Source organism: Oratosquilla oratoria, chromosome 23, assembly GCF_046742065.1.
Source record: "Oratosquilla oratoria isolate Oo_2021 chromosome 23, ASM4674206v1, whole genome shotgun sequence".
In the NCBI taxonomy this organism is placed as follows: Eukaryota; Metazoa; Arthropoda; class Malacostraca; order Stomatopoda; family Squillidae; genus Oratosquilla; species Oratosquilla oratoria.
This window is the reverse complement of record NC_134799.1, coordinates 4750521-4762529: the sequence shown is the minus strand read 5'-3', so window position 1 is coordinate 4762529 and position 12009 is coordinate 4750521. Positions and strand designations below refer to the sequence as shown.

The 12009-nt window shown below is 36.1% G+C and overlaps 1 protein-coding gene across 2 annotated transcripts in view; it reads right to left on the bottom strand.

The window, feature by feature from the left end:
* Positions 1-2911: 2911 nt before the first annotated feature.
* LOC143037900 (putative aarF domain-containing protein kinase 5) overlaps positions 2912-12009 on the bottom strand; it is a 46205-nt gene continuing 37107 nt past the window's right edge. For both annotated transcript variants that reach the window (XM_076206547.1, XM_076206548.1), the window contains exon 11: positions 2912-10858. In XM_076206547.1, coding sequence (XP_076062662.1) covers positions 10759-10858 — 100 coding nt within the window. In that variant the 3' untranslated portion in view covers positions 2912-10758. The remainder of the gene's footprint in view (positions 10859-12009) is intronic.

The following is a 12009-nucleotide window of genomic DNA, read 5'->3' as shown; positions in this document are numbered from 1 at the left end:
CTCTTTTCTTTTCTTTGTACGTCTCATATTGAATGTTAAATTATATTTCTTGATGATTGCTTATACCTAGTCTACCTCCAACTTGTACTTTTCTAACTATAACATTGTTTACGAGTACAGTAGATCTAAAACCTTCTCTCTTCTCATAGGATCGAGAGGTTAACCTTCTTCCCACGAGTCAAGATTACATGACTTAGTGTTGTCCAAACATTTTTGCCTATTGTACCCTTTATTACTTTTGCCTACTGTTACCTACCCCACCCCCACCCATCATGGCTGAACAATAATAAATTAATTATGAAAAGACTGCACTGTAGGAGTGTTGGTCCAGTACCCTTATGATCTGGGGGTATGCGGATCCCAGTTTGGACAACACTGACCTAGGGTGAAGGCTTGAACAAGAAAAATAAACAAGCCTGGCTCTGAGAGCAGAGATTGCTCAACTTTCTCACCATCCGCCTGGTAGGTCTATGTAGACCTGTCAGTCTGCGTCAGCCTCCTCCAGTCGGTGCAGTCATCATACCATTTCTCTTGTAGTACTTGTTGCAGACAGGATCCTCTATTCCTAAGCGCTTCATTGATGTTGTCACACCATCTTTTCCGTGATCTTCCTGGTGGTCGTCTACCCCTGGGACGCCAGTTCAGCCATCGCTTTGATGTTCTGTTATCTTCCATTCTCATGACATGTCCATACCAATGTAGCTGTGCTCTTTCCACAAAGACTAAGATGCTGTTGATATATAGTTCCTTCCCAATGTCTTCATTTTTCATTCTATCTCTTCTAGTAACACCCTTGATGATACACAATACTCTCATTTCTGCAGCTTGAATTTTACTTCTTGTTTTAGTTGTGTGAGTCCAAGACTCACATCCACAAGTCAGTATAGGTCTCAAGATGGTTTTGTATATTATTATCTTTACCTTTCGTGGTCCATGCTGGTCTTTAAGTAGGGGGTAGAGAAGGTTAACATTTTTGCTGTAGCTGGCAATACGATCTTCTATGGTCTTCTCATTTCTAACTCTTCATCAAATGCAACCCCCAGATATCTCAGTTACTTGCTTCAGTTTCACATCCTCTATTTGTATGTCAATCACTTCCTGTTCTCTCCCAGCTAGCATTAACTCTGTTTTCCCAATGTTTATTTTTAGGCCATGTTCTTTTAATACATTATTCCAGAAGTTAATCATGTTTGCAAACTGCTGCAAATCTTCTTCCACCAATCCCATGTCGTCAGCATAGATAAAAGTGGCATAATTCCCCATCTCCACTTCTTTGCTCCACTACTTTCACGATTTGATCCATCAACAGTATAAATGAATCTTTGATAAACGAGAAGTTTTCTCAATACTATTGAAAAAATCAAGGATACATCAATAGCAAATAAAGATAAGAGGGTCAGAGTACCCTTTAAAAGGTCACAGAAGAGAAACTGATAGCCTACAAAGAATAATGAAGGTTTTTATATATATATATTTATATTCATACATAATAAAAAAGAGAGAATCTCATGTCACAGTTGTAGACAAGACTATATGTGTCCTACTCTTTGGCTGGTGAGAAGACCATGCCACCTTATGGAAGTTATGCCAGGAACAGGAGATCCAAGAGGACTGGGAAATTACCTCTATGATTCTGGGGAATGATTCAGATGTAATAGATCAGATTGATAACATGTTTAGGTTAGGTCAGTACAAGAGGTATGGTGCATTTTTAATAACAATAAAATTCAAGTTGCAGACCATAGCAACTGAAATGTGAAAATAAATGTTAAACAAAAAAAAATTAATTAAGGAGTGATGCAAGTGATGCAAATGAAGACTGAGCAATGACAGGGAGGCTCTTAGAGAAAGCCAAATTAAAAAATAAAATTTTGGAAGGAAAACTTTTTTTCTTAAGTTATCAGAGTATGAAGAAATGGTTTCTAAAATAAAATTGGAAAATAGAAGAAGGGACCCTACAAGTGATGCTCCTTTCCTGTATATATCACTTCCTAAGCTATTCCATGTATCTATACATCTGTATGGAAAATTGTATGCATCAGAGCATCATCCACATACAGCCATACTCCACCCAGCCCTATCCTCTGTCTTCTAGTAGTTTATAAGAATTCTAAGACAATGCAGGCCTTAATTAGCTATTCTATTCACAACTCAATTGTTCAGTCTATCACCAAGTGATTTTATATAGTTAAGCAAAGAGATAACTCCAAGTTAGACAGGCGTTTTATTTTTTCTTCTGGGGGCACTTACGATTGGCACCAGCCCAGTTCCACAGTGTCAATGGGCCAAAAGGTAGTCTAGAATTCGAGTTTCTCAAGTGTTGTCAGAATGGTGACCCTCCCAACTTTTGTTGGAATGGCAACCATTAGTCTAATCAGGAGTTCATTTGATTCAAAATGTGTTATTCTGGGGCAAAATTTGCAAAAGACGGAGAATGTCCTATGCATGCATAAACATGTATATATATATGTAATATAAATACACACATTTAAGAGACCTATTTTGAGGTTACTCATTAATAATTCTCAACTTAATGGGACATTTTTAGGTTAGGTTAGATTATAAAATCCCAACCCAAGGTAGAGTAAAATTTCAGAAGTTGAATGGGCACTTTTTCAACTTTGAGTTATCATGAAGTAATACACATTATCCAACATAATGGTGGTGAATCTCATAAGTACTAGTACACAAAACACCAGTTTTGGCAACAATGAGGGTGTTTAACTCGTCAGGAAAAATCAAGTAGTTTCAATTAGCATGAAGTATCTACATACCAAATGGCTTCTTCACCCTTATAAGGGAGGTAGCCAGCCAAGGCATGCACCCATTACAATAACACTTCTCATTCAATAACTAGAAAACTCTAAACAGACAAACTGGAGTTCAAAGGGATATACTATAAAACAACATCTTTACTCAAATATTTTATTTCTAAAAAATAATACGAAAAAGTTGTTATTTCAGCAGACAATTATTTATTCCTTGTCTGCAATTCAGGTCAATATCACAATTAACCATCCTCCTCAGTAAGACGAGCTGATGAATATACTTCTTTCTGAATTTCTTTTACCTTCCCTTCTTGTCATACAGTTCATTAGAAAATATGATCTTGCAGCTTGGGCGATTATAAACCACCTTGCCATGTTATCAAAATAAAACCATGCTGTCCTTTGCCCTAAATAAGAAGGAAGAACATGAATTTATGAAGACAATGGAATGCTCTCATTAGTCCCATTAAAAAAAGAAAAAGGAGCATCTATAGTAACATGATTACACATTTCTAACACAGAGCAAAGACAGTTTGATGTTCAGAGTCAGTTCAACATTGTGAAATTCTCCCTTATCAGGAGGCTAGGATGGTGCCCCTTACAGAGAAGTTTATAGTGTGGAATTTAATGAACCAAGCCCTTGATTCAACTCACCAGTGCCAGGGTTCAAACTACAAAGGATTACAAAGGATTACAAAGGCAGAGCATGCCGACAGGAGACCTTTTGATCCATATCTAGGTCGGATGCAATAAAAAAAAAAAAAAAAAAAAAATCATATTAATGATAAATTAAAACTATAATAATGTAAAAATAACAAATAAAATACATAAATAAATGCATAGGTATAGTTGAATTACAAACAAAAAGGTAAATAGTAAATGATTATAAACTGACATATAACTAATAATAAATGAAAATCAAACAGACAAATGATAACAAAACAAAAACAAATAATATAACATAAATTATAATCATTACAGCATCTTACTTAGGTATTTATCTAAATGATTCTTAAAGCTTCGAACTGAACTACATTGCACTACCTGTGCAGGAAGTTTATTCCATTCATTAACTACACGGTTGGCAAAGTTGTTTCTACCTACTTCCAAATTGAATCTATTTCCGGACAGTTTGAGACCATTGTTTCTTGTCTGATTCTCATTCAATGTGAAAATTTGGTCACTTTTGATGTTGTCAATTCCCTTTAAAATCTTAAAGACCTGTATCAAGTCACCTCTGAGTCTACGCTTTTTTAGGGAAAACAGATTCATGTGCTTAAGTCGATTTTCGTATGATTTATTTTTGATATTTGGAATCAGTTTTGTGGCTCGCCGTTGTACTTTTTCCAGTCTGTCAATGTCTTTAATGAGATTCGGTGACCATACGGAAACAGCATATTCCAAATGTGGACGAACTAACGATTTATATAGCTTGTTAATGAGTGATGGACTTTTGAAATCAAAAGATCGTGCAATCAATCCCAGAATCTTATTTGCTTTCTCAGAGGCTGAAATACACTGCTTGGATGATTTGAGGTCGTTACTGATAATTACGCCGAGATCTTTTTCACTATCCACTTTTGTTAACGAATTTCCAAATAACTTGTAATCGTACTTACTGTTATTTTTACCTATGTGCATTACCTTGCATTTACTTGTGTTAAATTTCATTAGCCACTTTTCAGACCATTGCTGTAATTGATCTAAATCTTCTTGAATATCTAATTGGTTTGAGTGATCATTTGCCACTCCGCACAGTTTTGTATCATCAGCAAATTTGGAAACAGTAGATTTTAGTCCATGGTCTATATCATTTATATATACTATGAATAGAAGTGGCCCAAGAACGGAACCCTGAGGAACTCCACTTGCAACACTTTTCCATCCAGAAGTTTTTCCATTTATAACAACTCTCTGTTTTCGACCTTTCAACCAATTACTAGTCCAACCTAATAGGCTACCACTTATTCCATGCAAAGCTAATTTAGTAAGTAGTCTTTCGTGTGGGACGGTATCAAAAGCTTTTGCAAAGTCTAGATATATTAAATCTATATTGTTTCTTTTGTCAAACTGCCAACACCTTGATCTCCATCGCAAGTAGCAAAACCCTAACCCACCTAACCAGCAAGCAGTTGTGATGTTGACTCAATGACATATAATGATAAATTAAGAAAACTGTAGTTTGTGTAATACATAAGCAAGGGACTCCCAGGCAGTGATCTTATTTGCTTAACAGTGTATAAAAAAAACTATCATCTGTACCTCATGTCTATTGAAATTAAGAAAATTCAAAATTAAGGTACTTGTATCACTATTTTTGGCAGTGATATAATTGATGGATTCTCTTCAAGATAATATGAGTTCATATAAGTTAATATATGTTTATATAAGTTAAGTTCTGCAGGAGGGGACATCACCATAGTGAGGGGGGTCAAGATAATGCTGAGTGAACCAAAAGTGTGTTGACATAAACATTCATACACATACTAAGGGCTCTTTCCCCCTTACCAGGGAGATAGCCAAAGTCAAAATGCATAATTCCACTCCCACCCATTTCATCCCCACCCACTCCTCTTCCATCCACCAACCCTCCCTCCCTCTCATCTTATTTCCTCTTGAATGGTGGGTCATCCCTGCATCACACCCATCACCCTGGGTCAGAAGCAATGCAGCAGGACAAAGCACATCCACAGCAAGGCTGCTTCATTTAATTGGCGACCCCCTCTTCGTCCCCTCATGCAGAAACACTGAAGATAGGGAGAAATTCCTTCAGGCATACACAATACATTCTATTCCAGCTGATGACCGGTAATTTTATTCAGCCATAACGATCTTATAGAGATGGGGAAGAAACTACCAGTGTTTCAATGTTCTAAGTACAATAGTTCATTTGAAATACAGTATTGTGTATCTATGAATATAAACTGAGAAATTCTCACTCACTGGTTGTCACAAATGGCATGATTTTACAAAATTATGCAGAGTAATTAATGTACAATGGGAGAGAGGGGTAACCATTCATCCATGAAGTGCTGAGATAGGAAGGGTGTGAAATAGCTTTTCATGTGCATGAACATGAACAAGATGTTTGACTTGGTCACCTCCTTTACAATATAAAGAGGAATGACCTTTTATAAATACATGTACCCATGTACACACAATTATACATACATATATATATATATATATATATATATATATATATATATATATATATTTGCTTGCTCCATGCTCATAACCATCCAAATCTACCTCACATCATTCCCATGGTGTATGTCAGTCACCAATGTGTGGTATAACTACATTTTGGATCCACTGGACCTTCATCATCAAACAAGTAAAACACTTATTGTTCCTACCAAATTGGCCCTGGTTCCTTGAATAACCGAAGGAGAAATATTAAGATTTTCCCCCAACATCCTGCACTATGCAGTAAACACTCAATATAGCAATCCCTGTGATAGTGAATTTTAAATGATGGACTCCATATTCCATTTAAACTACCTACTGATATAACAAACCTAAATGGTTATACAATATGAAAACTAACAAATAATTATGCAGTTGGATATGATAAATGCCAAATTCCTTCCAAACTACAAACTGATATTGGCGGTGACAGCATCTAAATCTACTGTGACTTTAATTTCACGTTCTAGCATGGTTAGTACAGTAAAGTACTGTAAAAATCCATTGTAGTACATCATACTTTATTCTTGTTTTTATATTTACATGTACAACAATACATGTATCACTTATGTTTGAACACATGACAGGAAAATATACCCACAGTGATATACAAAAGTTTTGGTTATAATGTTAGAACTTTCCCCCCAAATGGTTTGTTATATCAAGGGTTGACTGCATACTGCTCCTGGGAATATCCTAAATACTGAGTAATGGTCCTTGGCATTACTGTCAGGGTCCTCCAAAACATCTTCAAATAAAATGGAATTACTGTTGATGATCCACAGTATGGTTATTTCTCGACAGTAATATAGATAACTGTCAGATAGCTCTGGTTGCAGACAGCTGAATGACTCCCCACCCCACCCATTTTTTGTACGGAACCCTACATTCTAACCATGTACAAACTACATAATTTTAAATCATCTTACAAAACTTGCAATGCTTTTAAGTAACCAGTTGTCGCAACCAGTGTGCGAGATCTTTTAATGAAAATCTACTGTTGTCTGTAAATCAAGTATTTTCCAAATAACGTGAGCTGATATTGTTTAAAGTTTTGGTGACGTCCTGAGTAAAGGTGCATAAGTTATTTATACCTTGCATTTCCTCTCTCCATGTGCACAGACTTTATCTGTATGGTACCTTATCAAAAAGCTTCCTCTAGTACACACACTCCAACCCTCCTCTCTCCAGCAACACATCAACTACCTTTAAATAAAATCTTTCCAAATTTGACATATACATGATCTTTAATTCCTCAATCCAACTTTGTTGTCTGCCAAAATCTTGGACTCCTTTAAATATAAAATCCATCTTTCACAATTATTTCACACAATTTAGCTACTGTACTGGCCAGGAACAGTGGTCATTAATTTAGTGATTCCTCCTTGTTTTCTCTTTTAGAGATGACTACACTGTCTCATTTCCAATTCTGAAGCAATCCCTTCTAACAAACACACAATGTGGCAATAAATATTGTCTGCCAACTCTTCTCTGTATTCCATAATTACCTAGAGAGAGGTCCTGACAACCTCAGGGTTGATGTAATGATGTGTGTGTGTGTATGTTTACCTAGTTGTTGTAATGTACAGGCTTGGAGCAATGTTGATTGGGTCCCGTCTTTTTTGCCTTCAATTTTCATAATGCTGGCTTGGGTTATACTTTCATTTAACTTGTTCTACAAGCCTACACTTCTATGTAGAGAGCTACTTTATAACATCTCTTAAAAAGGCTTACTTTCTTCAATTTCTTACTATAACCTCTTCTTGTACAAGTGATTCTTTTCTGTCCACTTTCTCTAAACCTGTTTCAGGTTTCCATCTTTGCTGTGGATGTACTGTGTCTTGCTACATTGCTTCTAACCCAGGGCAGTGGGCTGCACACAGGGATGATCTGTCATCCATGAGGAGCTAAGATGAGAGTGGGGAGAAGGTGATGGGTGGGAGTAGGTACATGTCTTTGACTTAACTACCTCCCTTATAAGGGAGAAAAAGCTCTTGGTATATAAATAGATAGAATATCTTAATTATTATTATTTCACTTCTCTTTGCTCTTACAAAATGGGAAGTCCCAGTTTCTTAAATTTTTCCTCATATATCATGCTATTTGGATTTTGCTAACCACCTTTTGCATTCTATTTTTCTTATATTGTTCTTTAAGTATGGTAATCACATCACCATTGTGTGTTCCAGTCAGGGATATAACAAGCTTTCAAAGACTTTCGTTATGTCCTCATCCATAATGTGAGGTGCCACTTATATTTTTCGACAACTTATACTTGTATATCTCTCCTGTTATTTTCCTTATGTGGGCTTCAGAACATAGGTCATCTTTGATTATGAAACCTAAATCCTTTTGCTCCTTTGCTTTTGCTATTATTTCATTTCCCATTTTGTAATCCATTGTTGGTCTTTACTTATTATGGTTCATTTCCAATATTTTACATTTCTGTGTCAAAACTCATTTTCCACTCTTGACTCCACTCATATAGTTTATCCAGGTACCTTTACATTATACAGTCCTTCTCACTTCTCTCCCTCTATGTGATCTTAGCATCACCGGCAAATAAGTTTGCATAGCTGTCAATTTGTTTCATCATGTCATTAATAAATATGAGGAGCAATACAGTATCCAGAACTGAGCCCTGTGGTACACCACTAGTTACTTTTCATTTCACACTATTGTTCTCATACATCTGCCCTCTAAGAAATCCTTGAGGCCTGTTTTCTAATCCCTACATTAATCTATTGTGTGGCACTTTGTCAAAGATTTTCTCAAGTCAAGATACAATGTCCACCCATCCCTTTCATGCAGCACATCAGTCATTCTGGAGTAAAAACTTATTAAGTCTGTAATACAGGAGTTTCTTTCTCTGAATCCAATTTGATTAATATTTCTTGGCTTTGAGAGATTTCATTCATCTATCTTGTTTTATTTTCTCACATTTTTGTTATTGTACTTAAGGACAATGGTCAATAAATTAGCAGCACCTTTATATTACCCATTCTTTTTTTTTAATTGGTATCACATTTGCTGATTTCCAGTCTATAGGTACCTCTCCCTGTTCATGTTAACTAGTTCTCAAATTGTGCACTTTGTTCACCAATTGTTCTTCATTCTTTCAGTATCCAATTTGATATCTCATCGTGTCATGTGTCCTTCCTTGTTTCCAATGTTTTTCTCATGTATCCTTCCTCGTTTCCAATGTTTGTCATGTGTCCTTCCTTGTTTCCAATGTTTTTCTCATGTATCCTTCCTCGTTTCCAATGTTTGTCATGTGTCCTTCCTTGTTTCCAATGATTCTATCTATTTAAGCATTCCTTCCAATTTTCACTGTTATGTCATTCACAATGTTCACATTCTTTCCACTTTTTTCTCTACAACTCTTCATGTCTGTTGAGTACTGACTGAAAGCTTTTATTCATTATTTCTGCTTGTGCTCTTGCATCCTCATACACAATTCCTTCAACTTTCAATCTGGATATTACTACTCTATGCTTCAGCTCGCTTGTAAAATAGATTGAGTTGATCTTTGTATTTATTGACCAGGTCCTCCTCAAAATTCTTTTCTTATCTCTCCATTTTCTTGTATATTCATTTCAGATTTTTTTGTAATCATCTTTTGTCTTTTTTTTTTTTTTTTGCCACCTCTCCCATGCTTTGTCTGCTTCATTTTTTTTTTCAAAGTGCATCTTCTGTTGAACCATTTTTTTCTTCTTTGTCATTTTCAGTACATCTTTTTCCTCTGTGTTGTAAATATTTTTAAGAATATCCATTTCTTCTCTATGTCTAGTATCATAAAACTCCCTAAAATCTACATCTTTAATGTGTTTTTTTAGTTTGTCAAAGTCTGCTTTAAAAAATCAAATCTTCCTTGTCCGTATGTTTCCTTTCTTGATTCTGTCTTCCTTGTTTCCAGAACAAATTCCAGAACCACATGATCCCTCTTACCTAATGGGCATCAGTAATCCATTGATTCTATCACCTCTGGTTTTGTCAGAATGAGGTCCATTCTTGTGGGTTTATCATCACCTCTGTTAAGTGTTATTTGTTTTAACCAAAGGGTCATTATATAATTAATTGCTATGTTCAATAAATGTTGCCCCATGATTCTTCACTACCTTCTGTGTGTGTATGTATGCACGTGTGTGTGTATACTCGTATATGATTGTGTGTCTAAATGGAACTAAATATCTACACAGATTACAGCACTCTATCTGTAATACCACATGTAAATAAATAAGGCTTGAGTGTACATTCATGTACACATAAATATATATATAAAAAATTTAACATTTCAGTATGTATATAAAAACTATAAATTGTCCATAAACTTGTACATGTGAGGCATGTGAGCATATCATTTACTGCGGACTATTGTTATGTACAAATGTATCGACTTGTGCTGTTCAATATTTAACTGTACATTATACCAGTCTCACAATAATCCTTTAATAGCAAAATAAATAACAGTAATTATATTGAACAATAAGGTATATCTTAAATGTTCAAACAACCTTCTTAAGTACCTGAGAAATAAGATGTCTCCTGGTCCTGACCAGAATAAATTCTGAAGGATCGATTGCTCATCACCACATGAAATATTAAAGCAAGTATGTTGTAACAAATGCTTAATAGCTTTAAAACCATCTTGGATCCTCTGTAGCTACTAAAATGCTGAATTCTTAATCTCTTAAGAATACATTTGAGATAGGAAGTTCCACTTACACAGTGAAAAGTGCGAGATATTTCCTGTATAACAATAAGGTCCTATTGCAAAATATATACTGTACATCTTTGGACTTTATATCTGATCAGTAAACTGCGACATATCAGGAGCTCGTCCAAGGAGATACAAGAGGTACATCATCTTCTTCAACACCCACATCTTGATGGCTTCTTTCCTGCAGGATCATTAAGATAGAAATTATTTTTTTAATTTACATTAAGATCTTGAAAATAAGAAAATTATTTACACTCACAGCACAAACAAACAGTGATAAGGGGTTTATAACCTATTTCTAAATGCCATATCCTGTTCAGATTTGAAAAACAATACAAAACAAGAGACAGAAAAACAAACTAACACAGTGAGGAGGGTCCAAGAGGTCCATACACTAGCCTTAAGTTTCATCTGCCACCTCACCTCCAAAGAATCAACTTGTATTTGTATGTAAATATGTATGTATGTATGTATGTATGTATATATATATATATATATGTATATATATATATATATATATATATATACATATATATATACGCATATGTATATATATACATATATGTGTACAAAAAAAGCTGGAGTCCGGGAACCATAATGGTGGAAACGTAGAAAACACCAGACTCAGAAGTAGGTAATTTATTCCCGACATTTCGAGTCCTGTCTGGGACTTGTCCTCAGGGGATACAATGGGATACAGAGATCACATGGTCTTAATATACTAGTAGCTACGCCCGCTGCAACCTCTGAAACCCCCCTCACGTAGAGAACCGATATCCTGGTTGTGGTTGTTCTTGTCTCACACCGGTCTGTTTCTCTTCTCTGCAGTACCGTCCACCTTTTCACCACATGATTCGAGTAGCCATTAGCTCGGAATACCCTCCTCAACCGGCTTCTTTCCTTTTTTAGCGATGTCTCTGTGGAGCAGACCCTCTCCGCCCTGTTCCACAACGTTTTCACCATGCTCTTCTTGTGGCAGATCGGGTGATCACTACCGAAATCCAGCAATCGGTCGGTATGCGTTGCCTTCCTGTACTCGCTGGTGGCCAAAATATCACCCACGCGTTTCACCAGTACGTCCAGGAACGGTAGCTCGCCAAGGATAAGGTGAGCAAATTGAACCAGCCCGGGGCGGTGTACAGCATCAGCTGCTCCGATTGCACAGCGAGATATGTGGGGGAAACAGGAAAGCAGGCTAGTACCAGACTACAGGAACACCAAAGGGCAGTAAGCAGAAAGGACCAGAGTTTGGCAGTGTACAAACACACTGAACTGCATCAACACGAGTTCGACTGGCAGGGCCCTAAGGTTCTATACCGTGATACAAGGAAA